General features: G+C 44.0%; 1 protein-coding gene across 1 annotated transcript in view; it reads right to left on the bottom strand.

The window, feature by feature from the left end:
- Positions 1-27,570, bottom strand: part of RBP1 (retinol binding protein 1) — a 67,206-nt gene that overhangs the window by 30,757 nt on the left and 8,879 nt on the right. The window contains exon 2 of the mRNA XM_063915637.1: positions 19,426-19,604. Coding sequence (XP_063771707.1) covers positions 19,426-19,604 — 179 coding nt within the window. The remainder of the gene's footprint in view (positions 1-19,425; positions 19,605-27,570) is intronic.

Raw genomic sequence — 27,570 nt, 5'->3', positions numbered from 1 at the left:
GGTGCACTACGTATAAGGACGCTACTACTACTGGGTGGCATTACGTATAAGGACGCTACTACTACTGGGGGGCATTACGTATAAGGACGCTACTACTACTGGGGGTGCACTACGTATAAGGACGCTACTACTACTGTGGGGGGCATTACGTATAAGGACGCTACTACTACTGGGGGCATTACGTATAAGAACGCTACTACTACTGGGGGTGCACTACGTATAAGGACGCTACTACTACTGGGTGGCATTTTGTATAAGGATGCTACTATTACTGGGGTGCATTACATATAAGGACGCTACTACTACGGGTGGGGCATTACGTATAAGATTAATAAGATTGTACTACATTGTGGCGTAATTTTAAATGGGGGTACTACTGTGTGGCCATGCCCCTTACTTGTGAGACCACAACCCTTTTCCCGGCGCGCGCTAAAGGAATATTGGAGGGCGCAAATTTATAGTTTGCAGGGGGGCGCCGAACACCCTAGCACCGGCCCTGCATGGGCCCCTACTACTACATTCCCCCAGTGGGCCCTTCATGTCCCAGTCCGACACTGCCCATACCCAGTGCTCATCTCCACCCCACTGCCTACAGCAGCACCTAACCCATGGGTTCTGTCACCTTACGGATAATGTGAGCATTATGACTGCTGATGCAGCAATGTTTATAAACCGTGTACATGCCCTGCCATTTTATGTACTGTAAATCACTTTTTTTCTGGGTTTCTTCCTACTGTTTCTGTACTTTGTAAAGCGCTGCAGACCCCTTGTGGCACCAATAAGGATAATCATAAATAATTATGTGATAAGAAGAACCTGCTCACCAGCAGAATGTCACAGGAAATTGGTTTACAACATTGCCAAATATGCAACTGCGTTGTAGTTTGCACTACATAGAGGGATAGCACCTTCCAAAAATGTCTGACAGTTGTATACTTTTCCACAAAGCTATACAGGCCAGTAAAGATGACACAGTGTAGTATACAGTAGGTTAATGCTGCACAGATTATTAAACCTAATGCATTTGTGGCTCTCCTGAGGAATGTCTCATTGATTGGAGGTTGCTTCCTAACAAATCAGATAGTGCTGCCCCTCTGGAAGAGGCCTATACCAAGTATCAACAAATTATTATGGGGAAGCTTAGTTAATAGAACATAAGGATTATCTGCATGTGCTTTTATGTATGGGGCGATCAAGTGACATCACTTGCAGGAGAACAGCACTTTCTAGTGGTGAAACCAGAAATATTTTACCATGCTGTCTCCAATTACCATTTCCTGTTTTTGCTACAACTATTCACTGAAAAGTGAAATATAGGATTATAACAGTGATAATGCTCAATGAACCAAGGGTAGGCTATTCTTCTCGCCTTCTTCCCACCTTGGGCCGGATTCAGATGTGTCTGGAATAGGTATCACTGCTACTTACCTAAAAAGCAGCAGCGATAGCTCTTACATGGTAATATAGCAGTAGGGGGGAGTCCCGCCTCCTGCATACATTACTGATCCGAACTGCGTCTTGGGATGCAGTATCGGATAATCTCCCACACCATCGTCCAGCTATGTGACCTATGGGGTCGCGCAAGCCGGCTGCCCCAAGAACTACCAAGAGGCCAGGAAATCTGTCTCCTCTGATGGAGATCCTGGCTTCATCTCTCCCCCACAACAGCGACGGCACGCCTGTTTGGAGAAATGCACACTGTTGCCGCCCTCAATCACCGATCGTCTAATACCACACTTGTACAGTACGGGTCTGGTACATGCAAAGTACCAAACATCAGTACTTTGCAACATGCGCCACATTAACAACTGGACCTGAATCATGCCCCTACTCACCACTAGGATACGTGTGGGATTCATAACACAAAAGGGAGGAGAGAGGGATTAGAATATGATCCCAGATTGACCTTAACCACAAATAAAGAGTACATGCAGTAGAGATTTAGAACTAACAGACATGCCACATAATCATTTAAAAATAAGCGGGTACCAGAACAATGGTATAAAATATACAGTAGAGATACAACAACAGTGTTACACCTGAGAAAAGGTCAAATGAACCCACAACGTTGCATTTTTTTGCATCTTTAAATAAGGATGCTGCATATATGTGGGTAATATGTTCTAGATTTTTTTGGGTGTGTGGTTGTACGCAGATATGTTGGCATTTCAACCCCTTAGGGTCCTGAGGAAAGGTGGTTGGAGTCATTCTGAAACGTTGACTTTGGATGGGTGGGGTGAAGTATATGTACATTTAATATGCTGCCTAGAGGTACCTTGTAACGAGATTTATGATCACCTCGTTTCACAGAGCGGGCGGAGTGAAAACTTCCCTATCTAGGGATCTCCAGGCCCGCCATCAGGGGGGTGCTGGGGGCACAGCTGTCCCGGGCCCGGCCTCTCTGAAGAGAGGAGGGCCTGGGATGCTCATGCAGCCGCCTGCAGCCGTCCCCCAATCCTCCAGCAGCTCTGTATTGAAAAAAAGTCACTCCCAAAATGGCCACCACCACAGAGGAGACAGTTATTCAAGATACTAGTATCTTTAATAACTGTCTCCTTTGAGGCGGCAGCCATTTTGGGGAGATACGTTTTTCAATTCAGAGCTGCAGGAGGATGAAGCACAGCAGCAGAACAGCAGGGACATTATATATTTTTCAGTCCTGGACCCCACAATTTCTGATGGCAGCCCTGGTGATCCCTGCTAGTGCTGATGCGCTGTGTCGCACACACCCCGGCCCCCCCTGCTGGCTCCACTGGGTATGCATGAGATTCTCTTATTGTGAGATCTCCTGTGCAGCCCAGAGCCAGCAGCTGCCGCAGCCAGATATAGCACTGTCACTGCTGCTGTAGAGATAAGGTAATGATACCTGCAGGTGTCGGAACGGTCTGTGCTACCAACTGTCCATACATTGCCCAACATATTGGCGTGCCATCTTGTAGATAGCAGCGCCGATAATGACAGCGGTGCATAGCTCGTCGGTAATTACTGTCTTATATGGGGTAGAAGTCAGGGATGTGCAGTGAGGTAAATTGGTTGGCAGCCACTGGCTAGTATCAGAGCCAAAGGGCATTATATACAGGTGCAGCAGTATAAACTGGACATTTGTTGAGGTTTGATTAGAGATGTGCGGAAAAGATAAGCAAGTGAATCACTGCCTCAGACTTTTTACTCCAGAGTTTTGACTATAAAAATTATTAGACTAATACAAAGAAGATATTTGTAACGTAGTCTTTGTATTTTTGATATACTTTATACAGTCAAAACTCTGGCACAAACATTAGTATGACAGGAAAGGCTCTACCTCACCCCACCGCACGTCACTGGTAGAAGTTATGTCAGTGCACATAACGTGCGCTGGTACCACTTCTCCTCCGTAACACCCCTTAATACATCTACCCCTGTTTTATCATAAAGGAATCTTTATGCATCTTTAAAATCCTATGAGTCTCTCTGCTTGTGTGCTTTTTGAAATATAGATTTTATTTGCATGCAGTGGGTTATGGGTAAACTGCTCAATGTCCGTTTACATACTGTAGTATGGCTTAAAAAATAATAAAAAAAAAAAACAATGTTTGTGCATCTCTCATGATATCAGTCTATTTCTTCTTGAACTGTTCTTTGGACAGCTTTTGTAGAGAATCCGAGTTTAAAGAACAACGCTGACACTGAATTTAGCTCTGCCAAGAGCATGACCTTTATGTGGAACATAACATGACTGGAGGTGAATAAACTTACAAGGAAATGGGTGTTTACTCTAGCAATCATCCAGATGTTCTGTGTGTATAGTAAGTGTAACTTACTGCTTAGCATTGCTAGCGGGTGACCCACTGTAAAGGAATAGGACTAAAATAATAGATAAAAGCTTGGACACTTTCCCTTTGCCCGCAGTGGCCATCTTTATTAGAAGGCTTTCTGTTAACTTGTTATATAGGAACACATATACTGTCTATCGATGTTGTACCTTACCTACAGTCCAGCTTATGCAATTAGAAATTTGCACTAAAAGAATAGATAAGGCCTTTCCATATAATGTTACCACAGTATTCATTGATGAGCCAGAGTCAGAGATGAGTGCAGTTCGGACAGCAGCTGCATCTTTGTACCCAGGAGCTGTGCGATAATATGCTGATGCCACAGGAGGCATCATGTGTAGAAAGACGCCTCCTGATGGCTTTTCTGATCCACTACGGCCTCCTCCGAAGATGCAGCATCGGGTCATCTGCATGAACATTGGTCATCTGAGTAACCCTCACAGAATAGACCTGCACACGCGCAGTACAGATTCTGTACATACACAGAGCTGAAAACAACGGAGAGGTACACAAACATCAGGGCTGCGTACATTTCTGAATGAGAACAAAACCTGACAATGGGGATGATTCAAAGTTAAATAAATACGTAAATTTGCACCTTGCCAAAATCCATGTTGTACTGCAGGATAGGGGAGGCCATTGACCATCAGTGGTTAACAACAATCAATGGTTTGCCACCAATGGTGGAGATCAAATGGTATCCCATCATCAATGGTAGATATGCGCCAATGGTTTTTCCTTTTTTTTCCCCCTATCCTGGTCCCACCCCCCTCCTCTGACTAACCCACCACAGCTTTGCCCTCCTGCAGGGATGTCCATTGATGGTAGTACAGTTGGTGTGATGGGTGTAGTTTGAGTGGCCGGCAGCCGGGATCCCAGGGGCCAGCATACCGACAGCTGGGCGATCGCTAATGAGCCCCTTACGGGCTTGCTGCACTCACAAAGCTGCAGGCACGGTGGCGCGCACACTATTTATTCTCCCTCCAGGGGGGTCGTGGACCCTCAAGAGGGTATGCTGGTCGCCGGGATCGCTGCCGGCGACATACTGAAGACAACCCGGTGTGATGGTTAACATTACTGCATCACAGCACTGAGGTCATGGGTTTGATACCTACCATGGTCCTAACTGTGTGGAGTTTGTATATTCTCCCCGTGTTTGCGTCGGTTTCCTCCATGTACTACGGTTTCCTTCCACAATCCAAAAATATACTGGTAGGTAAAGTGGCTCTCAACAAAATGAACCCGTGTGAATCTGTTTGTGTGTAGATGGGCCAAGTGGTTCTTATCTGCCATCAAATTCTGTTTCTATATTGGTTCAACCATCAGCATTAAAACACTGATGGCACCATTGATTGTTGGCCATCCTTCCTGCAGACGGTGCAGATCTCACTTTACAGATGTGTCCTCAATACATCACGCAGCCTGGTCCTGTACAACGACGATGCAACACAGCTAAGACACACCAGGAGACTGTGCTGCTTTATCGGTTATATATGATACTTGTATATTGTATGACTGTGTCTGTATATGGAGCACAAGGGAACTTGTATTGGAAAAAAAGCTGCAGCTGCTACATTGTAGAACTTTGTGTACAGATTCAGAGACTCACACACAGCTATACAAGTGTTGCATTATCAAATTTATCAGCACGGTCTCCCCCTGCGTCATAGCTGCATCGTGTTGGGACTTATGGTGCCCATACACTTGTGAGATATTAGGTGCTGTCCTTCGATTTCGACCGCATCTGTGAGAGAAATCGAAGGATTGTATGCACATTTTAGGTACCTTTCGACGCGATGCGCGGGCACGCCGGTCGAATCTCACGTCCCAAGATAGTATGTGCTGCACTTAATATTTATCGAATCGCAGTGCAATCGCATGCGTTTTTAAAAATGCATGCTATATATCGCACTGCGATGGGGACCCGCAGGCGGTGACGTGCCCATCACTTGATTACCATGCGATCTATCGCATGGTAATCACTTCGACAGTTCAGGTGCGATTTTATTGCACCTGAACTGCCGGTGCGATGCCCCGCGATGTCGCGGGGCATCACACAAGTGTATGGGCACCATAAGATGCATTTTTAGTAAAGAAGACGTCAACGCTATCAGAGTCTTACTTGGTATCCAGTCAATAGGTCTACCACTAATGGTAGACATGCATTAGGTCAACAGGGTCAAAATGTCGATATGGCAATGGTTGACACACATATGGTCGACACAAGTTTATTTATTTTTTCACACTTTACCATCCACGTGGACTACGATTGGGAATAGTAACCTGTGCGGAGCGCAGCAGAGCGAGGCGAAGCAGTACACTAATGGGGCTTGTTTGAGGTAGAACAGTGACAAAACACCACCCCCGAAATTTTTTATATTATATATAAAATATATGACTACCTTTTCCATGATGACCATTTTCATGGCAACATTTTGACACTGTCGACCTATTGACCCTGTCGACCTAATGCACTTCTACCATTAGTAGTAGACCGCCTCACGTAACCTGGCGAGCTGAGAGGGGCTGTTTGGTGCAACTGCAGCAATGATGTGGACACATCTGTAGAAGGGACATGTCTCAGATCAAATCTACACTGCAGTGTAAACATTAATCCATCTAGCATTTATGGTCTCCATGTAAAAGACGACTGTATTTACTGTCAAAGTCAAAAATATTACATAGAGAGAACATACAAACCACACACACATTTAAGTCGCTATACTTGCAAATATGCGCAGCGAGCACAGCAATATATGGAAACACACGCATTTGCTCGGACATGGCACGGAGATGGATTCGGCGCTTGTTTCATACAGTACATGGTTATAATAATGTCAAGCACCAGACATCATGGAGATTTAGAATTGGCTGATGAATTGATGTCATGAATATGTATTATCTGAACAGAACCAGATGCGCCCATCATGTTTGGTATTGAAGCAAGCAGAATGATGTGTGGGTTAGTTTGATGCTGGTTGTGAAGTTGTGGGACATTGCAGCGGATAGATATGATTATATGTATAAAAGCTGAGATCACTTTGTTGAGAACAATGGATGATCAAGCCAACCTTTTACTAAGATTTTCAGGGCTGAACCTGATTAACATATACAAAGGAGAGAGAGAGAGACCCCTCCCCTAGGAACAGACACACAGGAGGATAGTTCCTGTCTGGGGGGGTTGGGGGTCAGTTTTTTGCTGGTGGCCTCAGAGAACAGATGTAATGAAGCGACACTCAGAACAAAGCTCCCAGAAGCATGGCTGGATCATCACCAGGCACCAAAGGCTAAGTATTGAATTCACATGGCTAGATAAGGAAATATAGACAGATTGCTTTCTGGTTTAAATAGGATATTGTAACTTGGTTGTGTGATTGTTGGGTGTTTGTGTGATAGATCTGGGAATCTGTGATGGTAGCTGGGACATTAGACAACTTGTAGCATAGCATTTGTGGTATTTGTTTGCCTATGGTGATTTAAAATAGATTGTACTGGTTAGTTATAATATATATCTTGTTAATCATAAATACCACCATGCAGTTGCGTTTGGGCATGTGCTTGTGGCAGTGGCGGGCTGAGATGTGTGGTTACATTGTGATCTGGTCTTGTGATGAATATGCTCTGGTTATTGAGATACTGAAGTTGTTTGGAATGTGAAAGTGAATAAGATGGTTCTAGGAAGTTGGATTGAAATTGTGAAAGGTGATTTAGATGGTTTGGAATTGTAAAATCAGAACATATGCATTGTTCTGAGGCTTGGACATTTTGGAATAAAATGGAGTCTTGTGTCTTCTGCTATGCGATTGTGGTGTAGTAGAGAGTGCCATGTGTTTGGACCTGCAAATCTAAAATGGCTGCTGCCGGGTGTTTTCCCCTCCCCCTTTCAACCATGTGTTGCAGTCTTCATGGGAGTTTTCTCAAAATGGAGTCTAGCTTCTGTCCCATGCGGTATTGTAGGGTTGTGTATATAGGGACAGCCAGTATGGGTAAGGTCAAGTATTTTCTCCACAAAGATTCTCAGCATTGAATAACTGCGCAGCGATTGTTCCTCACATGTGTAGTTTTATCTGCAACCATATTGTCTCTTATTTAATGTTATAAGTCATTCTCTCTCTCCTTCCCCTTTTAAAAGTAATTGTGTCTTTATTGTATTTTATGTGTAGTAACTTGGTTAGATATTCTATGTTATTTTGGTAGTGTATAGCTTGTATTGTATTATTCTTTTTGAACGTTCATTCTCTCACTAAAGGCGTTAGAACCTTAGACCGATATTTGATTGGTTATTATAAATGCATAAAGGTTTCTCAGAGCGTCATAGTCGCACATACAGCTTTTAAGCTAACAAGGTTACACTGCATTACAACTACACATTGTCACTGCACAAATGTTTACAGTATAAGTACATTCCTTAAGGTATAGTTAAGGGAGTACCCTTGCGGTACTTTTTGCGCCAATTGCGTACTGTGTTCTTTAACCTTTAACGTGTTTTTAATAGGACAAATATTATAGACATTGTCAATTGGGGAGCTCCTCCGGTCTTCACATATCTGCACTAGGTAACTTCAGCAGACATTATCGGTCAGCAAAGAGTGGAAGGTAGTATCCCTCGTTAAACCGTTTGGAGGTCGGGGATACTGCAGTGCTGACCAGATAAGCGCCTGCTTCACTTGGTAAGGAGTGCTGAGGGAATTCGGGAACTGGAAGGTAAGAACAGTACGTTATTGTCTTTGTAAATCTGGTTTTTATTTCTATTTGGTGCCAACTGCACACGCAGATTGGATGGTTTGTCTGTTTAAATAGGTTTAAAATTATTTTTAATCGCCCTGCATAGCGTGATAACTAAAAGGGGCTGGCATGATGATTTTTCTTTGTGACAAAAGGTCTGTCCCCCATTTTGTGTAAACCTCATGGATGGGGGAGGAGCAGCGGCCATTTTGGGAAGGTCAAAAAAAATATTTTTTTTTGAACGGCTGATTTTCAGTTGACTCAGGAAATAATCAGCCATCCACTGTCAAAAAGAAATCATCATTTAATGAGTTTTTTTTATGCATTTGTTTAGTCCATATCATAGTCAATCATAAGTAGTTCAGATAGAGTTTAATAACAGTTAATAATTAAATATTTGATTTAAGAAATACACAAGTAGTTTTTTTTTTTTTTTTTTTTTGTAACTGTCTCTCTTCAAGAACCTGTTTTAACGCTGCTATTTGTAGGATGGCCATTGAAATGCAAATGACCTGTGGGACTAGTTTGTTTTTTGTTTTTCTCTCCCAGCAGTGAAAGAAATTGCACATTCATATGCAAAGTAGAAGCACTAATAGGGTCTCATATATAATATCTATATGCGTGTGCTTACATCAATATATGTTATTAGATTAATTTAGAATTGCATGTTCATTTGTGTAAGTTTCACATCTCACCTTCCTGTTTGCCATTTGCATTGATAACGTGCTAAGAAAGATTTGTTGCTATTAGTAGTTAAAAAGATAAAAAGTAATATTTAAGGGTATAATTGTAAAAAGCCCACACGCAACTCTACCTAAGGTATAAGGAGAGATTGGTGTGGTGCGCGGTAGATGATCGAGGATCATCTACATTGATAAAAGTGTACATTGTGTTACGGTGGATATTTGCTTTGCGTGCACGTGTCTCTAACAAAGGGCTGAGACTCGCGTACGCAACTCAAAGGCCGACGCACGCAGCGTATATTACGCAACGGAGCGTCCGGGTACGCCCACGTAACTCAAATCACACGATAGTGTTATTGCAACAGGCGGAAAGGTGGCAACGTGGTAAGTAGCGCAAGTCTATTTTAGTGTCCGAAATTTAGATTAACAGATCCTTCTCCAAATTCACAACACATCTGGTCTAAAGAAAATTTCTGCGCAGAAATAGAAACAAAAGTGTATATGTGGTGAGTGAGTGTTTGTTTTTACAATTTTTGAGGTTGAACCACAAGAAAAGTCGAGTTCTCGTGAGGTACATGCGTGTAAGTGACGTACATGGTGGCTAGGGAGGCATCCCTGGTTAAAACATACAATTTGAGCATTAGAGTGTAGCAGACCAGGAGGTCATACTGTAACAGACCAGGAGGTCATAGCAGACCAGCAGGTTTAGGTACAGCAGACAAGGAAGTCCGCTATACAGTCCACAGGCACAACACCAAGAAAGGGTTGGTGCAACACCCATATAGGCCATACAAGCTCTGGCTGAAGGAATTCGCAGCCGTAATTTTCGATTCCGTTGGTCGCTCAGTACATAAGATTAGTTGCTTATGTGCTGAACGATTGTACCGCACGTAATTGTGTGCATTAGTAAACCTGACCGGTACTATTTGTGTACGAAGGTCATAAACGCTATTTGTACATTCTAACGTGATTTGTGTAATTTTTTTTATTTTAAGGGAGGTTCGCTGCTCACTCAGGAACTATCCAACAACCAATAGTTACTGGAAAGAGTAAGTGTTCTTCGGATCACCCTCACAGGTTCCAGTAAATAGAGGTTCAGGTCGCAGGGGCCCTGGGTCGAGTACGCCAGCACCATATCGGTGTGATCAGGTCGTATTGGTCGGCGTGGGCGAGTGAGTGGGGTACTCGGTAAACCGCCACCGTCAGCCTATTTTGAACATTTTGGTTTGCGTAAGGGTTGGCTGAATAAAGCAACACCTTCGAACTATGGGGGCCACTTGTTCAGGTAGGGGGCGATCAACCTCGGTTCGGGTTGATTCAGTGAACCGACCAGTCGGGTCGGCAAGGTATGTAATGTGTGAGAAATACGGAAGTCACACAGAAGCTTTATGTGATGAATGGGAGAGAATGACAGTACATGACGGGGAGAAATTCCCAAGAGTAGGTAGCTTCAGCACAGAAGTGTTAACGAATTTAAGGAGAAGGATATGTCTCATTAAATCAGCAAAGAGACGAATCAAGCATTATGATTGTTTGCAGTTATAGCAACAGGAAATGCAAAGAAATGTAACTTACATACCTAACTCATCTTGAGAGGAGAGACATGGCAATGGAGAGAATTGTGGTTGCGGAGAAAGGCACAATGTTGTATGATAAAAATGCACTTAGTAACTGTATTAAGAACAAAAGTAACAAATGTAATAATGTTTATAATAATAAATGTATAAAAATCACAAATGTTAACCTGTGCAAGTCGCACCCCATGTTAAACTTCCCTCAGGATTACCAACAAGAAAGTGAGCCCAGAACGATGTCGGCATCTCTTCCAGCAGCCAGCCTACAAGACATCCAGGTGGACGCGACCAAATTGGTAAAGGCAATAATCAAACCCCCTAACGGAGGGTCAGGTGAGGTCGTGTCCACAGGTACGTACAAAGTTTTATATCACGCACAAACAAATGTACCCCATATTGTAAGACCAAAACAAGGTGATGTAATTGAGTTTAGTCCTGTCAGGGTGAATCACAGTCCCCAATGGGAAGACTGACGATCAGGGAATCATTCCCGTCAAGGACAGTGCAATGCGCCATCCCTGGTCCCGGACAGAATTGAGATCAATCATGTCTGATTACCCAGATCCTAGGAAAGATCTAAATGTATGATCAAAGATTCACAGAAGGTATATGAACCCCCTAGACAACGACATAATCATGGTATCCAAGGAATCAGGTAGGTACAGGGAAAGCGGTTGATGGTGATGAGCATCCAAGCGTTTGAGGAGGCATCAAATCAACCAAAACCCCAGGCCATTGGCACATGGAGGAACTCAAGGATTTGTGATCTTTGCAAAAGAGAAGGGCATTATGCCAGCAACTGTAATAGCCCACATAAAGTCAGACCCCCTAGACCAAGAAATGAGAAAAGTTAGGACACACCAAATTATAATCAGGGATCTTATAGGAAGAATTTTGGGCCACACCCATGATATGTGGTCAGGAAAGGTGATCATTAGAACTGATGGTAAGCCTGAGGTAACGGTTAATAAATTGGGAGGTCATTCCCTGAAGACACAGGAATGACCAGGTGAAACGTTGTAAATGTATCTGTGAAATGTTTCTTTTTCTCTCTCCCCATCTCTGACGAATATTGGTAGGATTCAAACATTGCATATATACTTGGTCTTTGCAGAAGTCTACCAAACCCCAGCATGACCTATCCGCATCAATGTATCCTGGCCAGATACAGAAAGTGGAGTATGGTGCTGGGGGGAGGGACGGCGCAAAGAAACCATTGGACATGTAGATATGACAGCCTGACGATCTGACAATGTTTTAAAATGTTTGAAAAATGTTTTTTTTCTCTTTTCCTATTGATGGCTATTGTTGATTTAAGTAATATACACATGCATATAAATTGTTCTCTCTCTTTTGTTTTTTTTTTTTTGCTGTTGTTGTTTTCTCTCTCTTCTCACTCATGCTTTCATGTTTTAAAGATGGTATGTCACCCATCAGTTAGACAAATGGTAATGCAAGATTTTTGCTCCTTACAGAAAGATCGCTGGTTTGGAGGGAATATTGCATCACCAGAATGTTCGTTTGGAAGACTGAGAGACAGCACCTTTGAGAAGACAGCAGAACAAGAAGAACAACAAGACGAGAGAACTAATTATCGTAACAAGTTTCTCTCCCCCTCAAACTGATTTTCTGTACCCCATTACAAATTTCTTCTTTTCTCCTCCTGTAAGATGGACTTGCCCCGAGAGACTGTGATATGGATTTTCCTGTTGACCATGACGTTGACCCGAGCAGTCTGTTTCGGTGAGAGTACCAGTGAGGTCGAGAAAGGATCCAGAAAGGTTCCAATGACTAAGACGGAGGTGTAAATTTCCAATAGCAACACAAGCACCGAGCAAAGGCGAGTACCGGAAACGATCTAACAGCCATGTTATTTGTAAACATTGTTAGCTGAAAAGAAAACTGTATCTGTAGGCTCTGTAACAATGTAATTGAGGATGGGTGCATTAAGAAATGCCAATCCAGTTTTAATATCCATATGGACCGGCATCCATTGAGTGACTATCACTCCTTAGTGCGTAGCGTGTTAAATAAAACAGATTGTTGGGTATGCTCTCAAGTACCTCAAGGTCATAGCAAATCAGGGCTAGTACCATTTCCTTTAACGGTAGGGGAGGTACTTCAGCTAAAGGGTGGGAGACCGGTGGACAGGAGGTTTAATATCTCTAGTCCTCCTAGTTTGAAGCTCCACCAATATCATGTGGATAGACCCCTAGTATGTTTTAACATTACCAATCCCCGAAAGCCGGGAAATTGGGAAGTGTCATGGAGTAACCAAACCATGACCTTTTCATATAGAGCAGATAGAATGCCGACAGATACAGAGCTTATACGCCACATAGCCAGTAGAGGAAAATCTTTCCGGTATAGGTATACCTTAGGAAATAGGATTACGAGAGTTGGAGAGGTATCACCAGGATACTGTGCACATATCGTACAACCTGATACGTGTACTAAGCAGATGGAAGAATTAGGGTTAGGAGATTTCACATGGAAGGTGTGTAATATGGTTATGTCCTACTCCGTCCCATATGTTCTCCCCGATGATGCATATTTCATATGCGGGAGAAAGGCGTATGAGCGGCTTGCCCCAAACTCTGAAGGATTGTGTTATATTGGAAAAGTACTACCTGAGGTAATGAGTCTAAGGAGTGAGGAAACTGTAATTCCAATGGACTTGATTTATGACCCAACAGTAGAAACAATGATGTGATGAAAATGCGATTTCTACGGTCCGTTTCCTTCACCTGTTTTTCCGGTTTCTCCTAGGTAAAAAGACCCACTTTTGACGAGGAGTTTGATGATCCTGTATACAGACAACGGATGGATTAAAGAAGAAGTTTTGACAACCTTATACCCAGAGATTTGATGAACTTTGCCATAGATCCCCAGTTTCCCTAGAAATTTTAAAATTACGCTAGCCCAACATTTTTGTAAATCTATGGACATTGACAAAGCTTTTTGCTCGCACCTAATGGGCAAAAGCACAAAGAAGACTGCATTCAACAGACACCGAACAAGACCTCAATCGACGAATGTTCATTAACCTGACATAGAATACCACTGCATTTACCGTAATTATGTCTTATCTTCATCTCTACAACCCTCAGGTAATTATACACATAGTCGATAGGGAATACAGGCACAGATATCAGCAAGCACATATTCCCCCATTCATGTATCATCAACTAAAATGTGCTTCCCCATTTTGTTACAACCACAGCCGAAAAGAGCTCGGTAAAGTTTGACAGCCCATCCACAGACCCGTACCACGGGATAAGAAGGAATTCAAATGTATACTTCGCAATACCTCGAAGCTTGATTTAAAACACGTACGGCACGATGATACATGACCCCCCAAACACGGATTCATACACACATGCTTCTGCTATCTCACTAGGTCATACCCTCTTCACACCTTCTCCTCTCTCCTCCCTTACGCAACCATGGAAATGTATTAACCCCTGACATATATTTTTCTCTTTTTGAAATGTTTTAGGAAGTGGCAGTTATTGGTGACTGCCAAAGGGTGGACTGTCAAAGTCAAAAATATTACATAGAGAGAACATACAAACCACACACACATTTAAGTCGCTATACTTGCAAATATGCGCAGCGAGCACAGCAATATATGGAAACACACGCATTTGCTCGGACATGGCACGGAGATGGATTCGGCGCTTGTTTCATACAGTACATGGTTATAATAATGTCAAGCACCAGACATCATGGAGATTTAGAATTGGCTGATGAATTGATGTCATGAATATGTATTATCTGAACAGAACCAGATGCGCCCATCATGTTTGGTATTGAAGCAAGCAGAATGATGTGTGGGTTAGTTTGATGCTGGTTGTGAAGTTGTGGGACATTGCAGCGGATAGATATGATTATATGTATAAAAGCTGAGATCACTTTGTTGAGAACAATGGATGATCAAGCCAACCTTTTACTAAGATTTTCAGGGCTGAACCTGATTAACATATACAAAGGAGAGAGAGAGACCCCTCCCCTAGGAACAGACACACAGGAGGATAGTTCCTGTCTGGGGGGGGGTTGGGGGTCAGTTTTTTGCTGGTGGCCTCAGAGAACAGATGTAATGAAGCGACACTCAGAACAAAGCTCCCAGAAGCATGGCTGGATCATCACCAGGCACCAAAGGCTAAGTATTGAATTCACATGGCTAGATAAGGAAATATAGACAGATTGCTTTCTGGTTTAAATAGGATATTGTAACTTGGTTGTGTGATTGTTGGGTGTTTGTGTGATAGATCTGGGAATCTGTGATGGTAGCTGGGACATTAGACAACTTGTAGCATAGCATTTGTGGTATTTGTTTGCCTATGGTGATTTACAATAGATTGTACTGGTTAGTTATAATATATATCTTGTTAATCATAAATACCACCATGCAGTTGCGTTTGGGCATGTGCTTGTGGCAGTGGCGGGCTGAGATGTGTGGTTACATTGTGATCTGGTCTTGTGATGAATATGCTCTGGTTATTGAGATACTGAAGTTGTTTGGAATGTGAAAGTGAATAAGATGGTTCTAGGAAGTTGGATTGAAATTGTGAAAGGTGATTTAGATGGTTTGGAATTGTAAAATCAGAACATATGCATTGTTCTGAGGCTTGGACATTTTGGAATAAAATGGAGTCTTGTGTCTTCTGCTATGTGATTGTGGTGTAGTAGAGAGTGCCATGTGTTTGGACCTGCAAATCTAAAATGGCTGCTGCCGGGTGTTTTCCCCTCCCCCTTTCAACCATGTGTTGCAGTCTTCATGGGAGTTTTCTCAAAATGGAGTCTAGCTTCTGTCCCATGCGGTATTGTAGGGTTGTGTATATAGGGACAGCCAGTATGGGTAAGGTCAAGTATTTTCTCCACAAAGATTCTCAGCATTGAATAACTGCGCAGCGATTGTTCCTCACATGTGTAGTTTTATCTGCAACCATATTGTCTCTTATTTAATGTTATAAGTCATTCTCTCTCTCCTTCCCCTTTTAAAAGTAATTGTGTCTTTATTGTATTTTATGTGTAGTAACTTGGTTAGATATTCTATGTTATTTTGGTAGTGTATAGCTTGTATTGTATTCTTTTTGAACGTTCATTCTCTCACTAAAGGCGTTAGAACCTTAGACCGATATTTGATTGGTTATTATAAATGCATAAAGGTTTCTCAGAGCGTCATAGTCGCACATACAGCTTTTAAGCTAACAAGGTTACACTGCATTACATCTACACATTGTCACTGCACAAATGTTTACAGTATAAGTACATTCCTTAAGGTATAGTTAAGGGAGTACCCTTGCGGTACTTTTTGCGCCAATTGCGTACTGTGTTCTTTAACCTTTAACGTGTTTTTAATAGGACAAATATTATAGACATTGTCATTACCAGGGATACTAAACGTAAAAATATATATATTTGCACCATGGTGCAGAGTTACCCCTATTCTTCTAACTCAGAATCAGCCTCTAGGTACAACCATTGCCCAACTTTAGTTGAAGGTTGTTTTGTTTCAGCCTACTTTAAATCTAGACTGACACACAAGTAACTCATTCACAGACACATTGACAAGCACAGACAAAGCCTGGCATGGACACAGAAGGACCATACAGAAAGAAAAAAAAACTGGCATAAAACACACATTGAGGCACATAGACAAAACCTGCCACAAACACACAATGAGACACACCGACAAAACCTGGCACAATGACAAATGTTGAAAAGACTTGGCACAAACCCACCACGAAGTACACCTGCAAGTTAGCATCTACAGTTATACATTTTCCTATAAATAGAGGTATAAAATATTATTAATATACCCTTAGTGTCAGGGGCAGCTTAGAGAGGAGGGTACCCGTGTGCACACTCCTCTCTGTGGGCCTACTCCTCTCTGCAGCACCGTAGACGCTGTGCAGGCCATGATCCTGAAGACTAGTCTAGTGTGCATGTGCGAACCACCAGGAAAATGGCCACTGCACCATTTCCAGAGTGATTTCTCCTGCATCAGCAGCACCAACGTGGGACTCCGGAGTAGTAAGCAACTAAATATGGGTGCAGGGTGTGCAGTTACCCCCTTGGGCTCAAGTCTCTGTGTGTGCCGCACATACTGCACCCAATATAGCAATGCCTAGTGTAAATTATAAGGTGTATAGAAGTGACCTAAAAAAAAAAAAAAACAAGCCACACACAACATATAAAATTTCATGAGACCACAAGTCATAGAACTCAGGGTAGCTTCCGATAGTAATTATAGGGGTACATTAGGCTTTATAATATACAAGTTGATACTAAAAAAAATAAAAAAAATCTGCTCCTTAAAGATCCAAACTGACACACAGACCTCACAGTGACTGGCATGCTATGACTGACTGACTGACTTGGACACTACCCCATCTTAACGTTGTTACAAGTCTTATTGGGACCCAATGTGCCACCGATACTGCAATCCCATTTGCTCTTGTTTGGGCCATGGTAGTAATGGAGTCTCTTGATCTAGACTATAGGAAGTCGCAATGATGCCGGTTCTGGTTTCTTTGCATAGGTTGCATCCTTAGACTAAACAGCTGCTGCAGCCATGGCCAGCAAAGGAGAGAAGGACCTACAAGTGACCGTACACATCAGACATTAGCTATTGATCTGCATTATAAATAAAGTAATGTATGTACCAGGATGGTTCAATAAGTAAGGTAACAAGACCTCTCGCGTGTGTAATGTTCTCCATTTCATTCTGAATTCCCTCCAGGCCAGAGCAGGTAGGCCAGGCCACTGACTGCTTCCCCTCACGGCCATTAGACTGCACCTCATATCAGTCATACTGTCCCAAGATGGTGGGGCTGTCAGAAACATGGTCAAACAAACAATGAGGTGTTTAGTGTGATCAGATTTCTGGGTCTAAAGGGCACATCTGCAGCTGAAATTCATCGTAAGCTTGGTGAGGTGTACAGGGATAATGTCATGAAAACAGTTTTGGGTTTGGTGCACTGCCTTTGATATTGCAGTACAGACATTCAAGATGAGCAGCGATCCAGGTGGCCAAGCACATCCACCACAGGCAGTGCAAGAAACGCAAACCTGTTTCTGTGACAGGATGTTACCACCATATACCTTGTTGGCGACGAATTTCAGCTGCTGATGTGCCCTTTATATGCAGACATCAGATTACATTATGCACCTCAGTGTTTTGACCATGTTTCCTTACTTATTGAACCATCCTCATAATATAAACTAAGCTTAAATCAGCAATCGTTGGCTCCCAAAGGTGAAGGAGCATCATGGGCCCGCCTCCTGCTTCACAATAATGCTATTATCGTCATTGTGCATAAGGGGTAGGTCAACAATAACACAATTTGCATCATCAGGCCACAAGAAAGAAGCTGTATCAGGCAGGTTGGCTTTACTCTCCCATTAGTCTGGTAGGATTTCCCTAAATTGGAGAGTTAAAGTTAAGTAGGGCAATACAGAATCATTAATCCCATTCATTGATCCCCTTTAATCACTGGGAGCAAATTCCCATGTGACTGCTAATCGAGAATTGAATGTAACATCAAGGCTGGGATGTCATGAAGACAGTTAGGCTTCCGTGTGGGATGCCGCCCGAAGTCTGCCCTTTTTTTTTTTTTTTTTAAGAAACACAGTCATATACAAGGTTAAACCATGCCTTGTACAGGATTACCCTTCAAAACAATGTCCGAGTTCAGGCAGGATCCCGCACAGCCGCCAAACTCAGGCGGCATTTGTGCTACACAGAAACCTAAAGCACCATATTACTTTTTGGACAAATTATTAGCAAATTATTTACCGCAGTAGATCTACACAGTGTTATTATTAAAGGACCTTGGGGCTCAAGGCAAAACATCCAATTTCAGGCAGCTAGGACATACAGAAACACTAGCTGCCAATTAGATAATGAGATTTCTAACTTCTGGATTCACACATGAAAGATGTGCAGTTACTGTAGGTCACCGCACAGCGACAATATAGGAAGGCTCCTATAACAGCTAAATAAGCCGTGCTGGTGCGTCAGTTATAAATACAGAGAGCACCAAGCAGCCAAGAGTCTTCGTAGTAGGATCATAGTGCCCCTGGCCCCAGGTACATTGCGGAATCTGCAGGAATGAATCTAGAACATATAGCGCTAATTAATAAAGCGCAACGGAATATGCTGGTATATATTCTGCAAAGCCACTCATTTCCTGAATCACCTGCAGGTCTAAAAGTAACTGCGTTATGATCATCATCAATTTATGTGGCGCTACAAGGCTTCCGCAGCACCTTACAAAGTACATAGACAGATAAGCGTTCCTGCAATATATGCTTACAGAAAATATGCTCCTGCCTGTATTCCTCATTATCCATTTACCAAGTGAATTAAAGCACATTTTTTAAAAGGCCAGGCGTGACAGTGAGGAAGTGTGGGTGATGCCGCAAAGGGCAACTCCAGTATATAATAGTTGACAGTGTGTAGGATAGAGGAACATGTGAGAGAACGGCTCTGCTACAATCAAGTTACATTCACGAAAATTAACTACCTACCTAGAGGCTAATACACTAAGGGGATACAGAACTAAGCTGCTCACTAAGGCCCCCTTTGTTACAGAAGTGGACTAATCTGGTCTTATTTTATACCATGCACTTGCGATCATCCACTCCAGACAAATCCTCTTCAAATTCCTTTCCCACATCAAACTCCATGATGTAGTTTCTAAAAGTGCTCAGTGTTCTAATGACCATGTGCTCTCCATTCTGAATAATATCTTTGTCCGGCTTCAGCAGAGTGGCGATTTTCCGTATGGCAACATTGACATCTGTACAGGGAAGAAGAGAGGAACGAGTTTATTGTCCTTCAAGGGAGACCCTTCAAAGCTTAATTGATTGCTCTTAGTAATGACCTGTCCATGCAATCTGGGACATTTCCGGCTTACGCCAACATTCCAATATAATCACTGTACATTATCCAAAACATACATTTTGTGAGAAGGAGGCTTTGGCCCAAAGCGCTTTACAGATTACAAATTCCACTGACATGAATTCTTATTCAGCTGGTCTTAGAAGTGCAAAGACTATTCCTCCTGAAAACCACAAAACAGTCTCTTTAGTCTCACACCCTCCTGACACTTGGATAACTTTGTGGGGTATCATCATACAACCCATTAAGAACCTAGCAATCTGGTGGACCATTATGCAATAGGTAGCATCTATCCTTGTGTATCTATGCCTATTTCCCTATAGATTGTAAGCTTGCGAGCAGGGCCTTCCTACCTCTATGTCTGTCTGTTTTTACCCAGTTTTGTTCTATTACTGTTGTTCTAATTGTAAAGCGCAACGGAATATGCTGCGCTATATAAGAAACTGTTAATAAATAATAAATAAAATAGGTTTGAGAGGTAGGCATTATATCACAACTTGTGACGTGCCAGCTGTTGTGGGACTACATATCCCTGCATGCCCTAGGTAAAGTAAAAGGGGTTGAGGGAAACTAGAGTAGGTCTGTCCTAATTACCGTATTTTAATGGATTACAAGTTTAGTGGAAGCTTTTATAGTAATCTACTGTAAAATAAGAATTTACTTACCGATAATTCTATTTCTCATAGTCCGTAGTGGATGCTGGGACTCCGTCAGGACCATGGGGAATAGCGGGCTCCGCAGGAGACAGGGCACATCTAAATAAAGCTTTTAGGATCACATGGTGCGTACTGGCTCCTCCCCCTATGACCCTCCTCCAAGCCTCAGTTAGGTACTGTGCCCGGACGAGCGTACACAATAAGGAAGGATCTTGAATCCCGGGTAAGACTCATACCAGCCACACCAATCACACCGTACAACTTGTGATCTGAACCCAGTTAACAGTATGATAACAAAAAACGAAGTAGCCTCTGAAAAGATGGCTCACAACAATAGTAATAACCCGATCTTTGTAACAATAACTATGTACAAGTATTGCAGACAATCCGCACTTGGGATGGGCGCCCAGCATCCACTACGGACTATGAGAAATAGAATTATCGGTAAGTAAATTCTTATTTTCTCTAACGTCCTAGTGGATGCTGGGACTCCGTCAGGACCATGGGGATTATACCAAAGCTCCCAAACGGGCGGGAGAGTGCGGATGACTCTGCAGCACCGAATGAGAGAACTCCAGGTCCTCCTTAGCCAGAGTATCAAATTTGTAAAATTTTACAAACGTGTTCTCCCCTGACCACGTAGCTGCTCGGCAAAGTTGTAATGCCGAGACCCCTCGGGCAGCCGCCCAAGATGAGCCCACTTTCCTTGTGGAGTGGGCCTTTACAGATTTAGGCTGTGGCAGGCCTGCCACAGAATGTGCAAGTTGGATTGTGCTACAGATCCAACGTGCAATCGTCTGTTTAGACGCAGGAGCACCCATCTTGTTGGGTGCATACAATATAAACAACGAGTCAGATTTTCTGACTCCAGCTGTCCTTGAAATATATATTTTTAATGCTCTGACAACGTCCAGTAACTTGGAGTCCTCCAAGTCGCTAGTAGCCGCAGGCACCACAATAGGCTGGTTCAAGTGAAAAGCCGAAACCACCTTAGGGAGAAAATGAGGACGTGTCCGCAGTTCTGCCCTGTCCGAATGGAAAATCAGATATGGGCTTTTGTATGATAAAGCCGCCAACTCTGAAACTCTCCTGGCTGAAGCCAGGGCCAATAGCATGGTTACCTTCCATGTAAGGTATTTTAAATCTACCGATTTTAGAGGCTCAAACCAATGAGATTTGAGAAAATTCAAAACTACGTTCAAATCCCACGGTGCCACTGGAGGCACTATTGGGGGTTGTATATGTAGTACACCTTTGACAAAAGTTTGTACTTCAGGCACTGATGCCAATTCCTTCTGGAAGAAGATTGATAAGGCCGAAATTTGAACTTTAATGGACCCCAATTTTAGGCCCATAGACAATCCTGCTTGCAGGAAATGTAAGAATCGACCCAATTGAAATTCTTCCGTTGGAGCCTTCTTGGCCTCACACCACGCAACATATTTTCGCCAAATGCGGTGATAATGTTGTACAGTCACTTCCTTTCTAGCCTTAATCAAGGTAGGAATAACTTCCTCTGGAATGCCCTTTTCTTTTAGAATCCGGCGTTCAACCGCCATGCCGTCAAACGCAGACGCGGTAAGTCTTGGAACATACAAGGTCCCTGCTGAAGCAGATCCCTTCTTAGAGGTAGAGGCCATGGATCCTCCGTGAGCATCTCTTGAAGTTCCGGATACCAAGTTCTTCTTGGCCAGTCCGGAGCCACCAGTATTGTTCTTACTCCTCTTTTCCGTATAATTCTCAGTACCCTTTGGTATGAGAGGCAGAGGAGGGAACACATACACTGACTGGTACACCCACGGTGTTACCAGAGCGTCCACAGCTATTGCCTGAGGGTCTCTTGACCTGGCGCAATATCTGTCCAATTTTTTGTTGAGGCGAGACGCCATCATGTCCACCTGTGGTCTTTCCCAACGGTTCACAATCATGTGGAAGACTTCTGGATGAAGTCCCCACTCTCCCGGGTGAAGGTCGTGTCTGCTGAGGAAGTCTGCTTCCCAGTTGTCCACTCCCGGGATGAACACTGCTGACAGTGCTATGACATGATTCTCCGCCCAGCGCAGAATCCTTGCAGCTTCTGTCATTGCTCTTCTGCTTCTCGTGCCGCCTTGTCGGTTTACGTGGGCGACTGCCGTGATGTTGTCCGACTGGATCAACACCGGCTGACCCTGAAGCAGCGATTTTGCCAGGCTTAGAGCATTGTAGATCGCTCTTAGCTCCAGTATATTTATGTGAAGGGACGTCTCCAGGTTTGACCACACGCCCTGGAAGTTTCTTCCCTGTGTGACTGCTCCCCAGCCTCGTAGGCTGGCATCCGTAGTCACCAGGACCCAGTCCTATATGCCGAATCTGCGGCCCTCTAACAGATGGGCACTCTGCAACCACCACAGGAGAGACAACCTTGTTCTTGGTGACAGTGTTATCCGCTGATGCATGTGCAGATGCGATCCGGACCATTTGTCCAGCAGATCCCACTGAAATGTCCGTGCATGGAATCTGCCGAATGGAATCGCTTCGTAAGAAGCCACCATCTTTCCCAGGACTCTTGTGCATTGATGTACTGACACAGTTCCTGGTTTTAGGAGGTTCCTGACAAGTTCGGATAACTCCCTTGCTTTCTCCTCCGGGAGAAACACCTTTTTCTGAACCGTGTCCAGAATCATTCCCAGGAACAGCAGACGAGTTGTCGGGGTCAATTGAGATTTTGGAAGATTCAGAATCCACCCGTGTTGCTGAAGCACTACCTGGGATAGTGCTACACCGACTTCCAGCTGTTCTCTGGACTTTGCCCTTATCAGGAGATCGTCCAAGTAAGGGATAATTAATACGCCTTTTCTTCGTAGAAGAACCATCATTTCGGTCATTACCTTGGTAAAGACCCGAGGGGCCGTGGACAAACCAAACGGCAGCGTTTGAAACTGATAATGACAGTCTTGTATCACGAACCTGAGATACCCTTGGTGTGAGGGGTAAATTGGGACATGCAGATAAGCATCTTTTATGTCCAGGGACACCATGAAGTCCCCTTCTTCCAGATTCGCTATCACTGCTCTGAGTGACTCCATCTTGAACTTGAATTTCTGTATGTACAGGTTCAAGGATTTCAGGTTTAGAATAGGTCTTACCGAACCGTCCGGCTTCGGTACCACAAATAGTGTGGAATAATACCCCTTTCCCTGTTGTAGGAGGGGTACCTTGACTATCACCTGCTGAGAATACAGCTTGTGAATGGCTTCCAAAACCGACGTCCTTTCTGAGGGAGACGTTGGTAAAGCAGACTTTAGGAACCGGCGAGGGGGAGACCTTTCGAACTCCAACATGTAACCCTGAGATATTATCTGCAGGATCCACTTGTGAGCGAGCCCACTGATTGCTGAAAATCTTGAGTCGACCCCCCACCGCTCCTGAGTCCGCTTGTAAAGCCCCAGCGTCATGCTGATGGCTTTGTAGAACCCGGGGCGGGCTTCTGGTCCTGGGCAGGGGCTGCTTGCTGCCCTCTCTTACCCTTTCCTCTGCCTCGCGGCAGATAAGACTGTCCTTTTGGTCGCTTGTTTTTATAGGAGCGAAAGGACTGCGGCTGAAAAGACGGTGTCTTTTTCTGTTGGGAGGGGGTCTGAGGTAAAAAAGTGGATTTGCCGGCAGTTGCCGTGGCCACCAGGTCCGAAAGACCGACCCCAAATAATTCCTCTCCTTTATATGGCAATACTTCCATATGCCTTTTGGAATCCGCATCACCTGACCACTGTCGCGTCCATAAACTGCTTCTGGCAGATATGGACATCGCGCTTACTCTTGATGCTAGAGTACAAATATCCCTCTGAGCATCTCGCATATAAAGAAAAGCATCCTTTAATTGCTCTAGAGTCAATAAAATACTGTCCCTATCCAGGGTATCAATATTTTCAGTCAGAGAATCCAACCACACTACCCCAGCACTGCACATCCAGGCTGAGGCTACTGCCGGTCGCAGTATAACACCAGTATGTGTGTATATACTCTTCAGTGTAGTTTCCAGCCTCCTATCTGCTGGATCCTTGAGGGCGGCCGTATCAGGAGACGGCAACGCCACTTGCTTTGATAAACGTGTGAGCGCCTTATCCACCCTAGGGGGTGTTTCCCAGCGCGCCCTAGCCTCTGGTGGGAAAGGGTATAATGCCAATAACTTCTTGGAAATTAGCAGTTTTCTATCTGGGTTAACCCACGCTTCGTCACACACGTCATTCAATTCCTCTGATTCTGGAAAAGCTACAGGTAGTTTTTTCACCCCCCACATAATACCCCTTTTTGAGGTACCAGCAGTATCAGAGATCTGCAAAGCCTCCTTCATTGCCGTGATCATATAACGTGTGGCCCTATTGGAAAATACGTTTGTTTCTTCACCGTCGACACTAGATTCATCTGTGTCGGTACCCGTGTCGACTGACTGAGGTAAGGGACGTTTTACAGCCCCTGACGGTGTCTGAGACGCCTGAGCCGGTACTAACTGGTTTTCCGGCCGTCTCATTTCGTCAACTGACTTTTGTAATGTGCTAACATTATCACGTAATTCCATAACTAAAGCCATCCATTCCGGTGTCGACTCCCTAGGGGGTGACATCACCATTACCGGCAATTGCTCTGCCTCCACACCAACATCGTCCTCATACATGTCGACACACACGTACCGACACACAGCAGCCACACAGGGAATGCTCTAATCGAAGACAGGACCCTCTTAGCCCTTTGGGGAGACAGAGGGAGAGTTTGCCAGCACACACCAAAAGCGCTATAAATGTATATAAACAACCCTAGAAGGTGTTGTTTTTGATATAAGCGCTTTTAATATATCAATATCGCCAAATTATGCCCCCCTTCTCTTTGTTACCCTGTTTCTGTAGTGCAGTGCAGGGGAGAGTCCTGGGAGCCTTCCTCACCAGCGGAGCTGAGCAGGAAAATGGCGCTGAGTGCTGAGGAGAATAAGCTCCGCCCCTTTTTCGGCGGGCTTTTCTCCCGGGTTTTAAGAAAACTGGCCTGGGTTAAATACATACATATAGCCTTAATGGCTATATGTGATGTATTTATTTTGCCACTAAAGGTATTTAATATTGCTGCCCAGGGCGCCCCCAGCAGCGCCCTGCACCCTCCGTGACTGAATCAGTGAGACGTGTAGCAACAATGGCGCACAGCTGCAGTGCTGTGCGCTACCTTCATGAAGACTGAGGAGTCTTCTGCCGCCTGCTTTCCGGACCTCCGTCTTCAGCGTCTGTAAGGGGGATCGGCGGCGCGGCTCCGGGACGAACCCCAGGAGGACCTGTGTTCCGACTCCCTCTGGAGCTAAGTGTCCAGTAGCCTAAGACTCCAATCCATCCTGCACGCAGGTGAGTTGGAAATCTCTCCCCTAAGTCCCTCGATGCAGTGATCCTGTTGCCAGCAGGATTCACTGAGATTTAAACCTAAAAAAAACTTTTTCTAAGCAGCTCTTTAGGAGAGCCACCTAGATTGCACCCTTCTCGGACGGGCACAAAAACCTAACTGAGGCTTGGAGGAGGGTCATAGGGGGAGGAGCCAGTACGCACCATGTGATCCTAAAAGCTTTATTTAGATGTGCCCTGTCTCCTGCGGAGCCCGCTATTCCCCATGGTCCTGACGGAGTCCCAGCATCCACTAGGACGTTAGAGAAACTAACTATAGATAGGATTCTTTAAGAGAAAGTTTGCTCCCTTAAGAAATTACAACAGCTATTTTGGAAGACTTTCCTGAAATGTTCCATGGGCACATTGTAAAGGTTTATGTAATGACCTGTAGTAGCTGTGTATACTCTGATCACAGACATGGAGGTTTAGGTTTCTGGGGGTACGGGTCGTTGGGTCGCCTCAACTTAGGTCATCATTAGGTCGACCACTGAAGTGCGACATGAGTTTCTGGACTTTTTGGGGTGTTTTCTTCGTAAAGTGACGGGGAACCCTAATTAGTGCACCGCTTCACTCGCCATGTTCGGGCAAGGTGCCTCGCTCCGCTGCTGCTGTGCTCGGCCCAGGTTACCGTTCCCAATTGTAGTCCACGTGGATCGTAAAGTATGAAAAAGTCCACAAAAAAAAAAAGACAAAAAAAAAAAAAAAAGTGAAACTCATGTCGACCTAATGCATGTCAACCTTGAGTGGTCAACCAAATGACTGTCGACCTAACGACCGTATCCCATTTCTGGTTTGTCAAATCTTAAACATTCACAGGATGGTTTTAAGCTTTAACTCATTTACAACAATTTGTTTTGCAATGTCATTTGAATATACAAAAAGTGAGCCAATGAGTATATTTGGACTTAGGTGTTGAATGTGACTATTCAAGTGAATTAGCTGAAACCCCCACACAAATTAAATGTGCATATACTGTAGGTGAACGATACAGCACACCGCATTAGAGAAAAAGCTTGTCAGTGCCTTCTACCATGTGCGTCAGACCATATTGAGGGTGTTTATCCTGCCTACTTGACCAATGAATCAGCCAATGGGCTGTTCATCAGTGAATGGTGCCACACGTGTCAGTGGCAGTGATTGGTCACTTTGAGAGGGAGGGAGAGCGAATATAGGGGTAGCCTAGTACTTTAGAAATGCTATGTGCACCGCTTGGGGAGTGGTTTCACCCCTACACTTTATCTCTCCATGGGATATACAGTACGGCTTAGAAATGAACAAGCCGTAGGATCTGCAGGTGAGAAATGTTATGGTTTGGGGACAGAACAATATTATAAATGTGACCTTGAAAGCCAGAGGCGGACCACTACCCTAATAATACCCATAAAAAAGTGAAGCAGCCCATCGTCCAGGAGCCAGCTTTCAGCATATGCACACGCTGAAGACTTGCTTGGCAAGCCTACCTCTCAAGTCTGGCTGGACCATTTACAATATGTAGCACTTATCCTCATGTATAAGTGTAAGCTTATGTGCAGGACCCTCTAGCAGTGATGTGCGGTGTGGTGAGGCAGAGCCTTTCTTGTCATACTAAAGGGCAGTACACACTGGTAGATATTTATGAACGATATGGACAATATAGTTAAAAAACAAACAATATATCGTTCAGTGTGGAGGCACCGACTAACGATGCGTATCCCCGCAGTCGTTCATTGTTGGTCTATCATCATTTATCATTGCATGCCAATTTGGACGATATTGATGTTTGCGATGTCAAATCGTTCAGTGTGTATGCAAAGAATCATTACTGAAATTTTTTTCA

Source organism: Pseudophryne corroboree, chromosome 4, assembly GCF_028390025.1.
Source record: "Pseudophryne corroboree isolate aPseCor3 chromosome 4, aPseCor3.hap2, whole genome shotgun sequence".
NCBI classification, from domain to species: domain Eukaryota; kingdom Metazoa; phylum Chordata; class Amphibia; order Anura; family Myobatrachidae; genus Pseudophryne; species Pseudophryne corroboree.
Note: the sequence above shows the minus strand (reverse complement) of the source record. Positions and strands in the feature narration are given on the sequence as shown.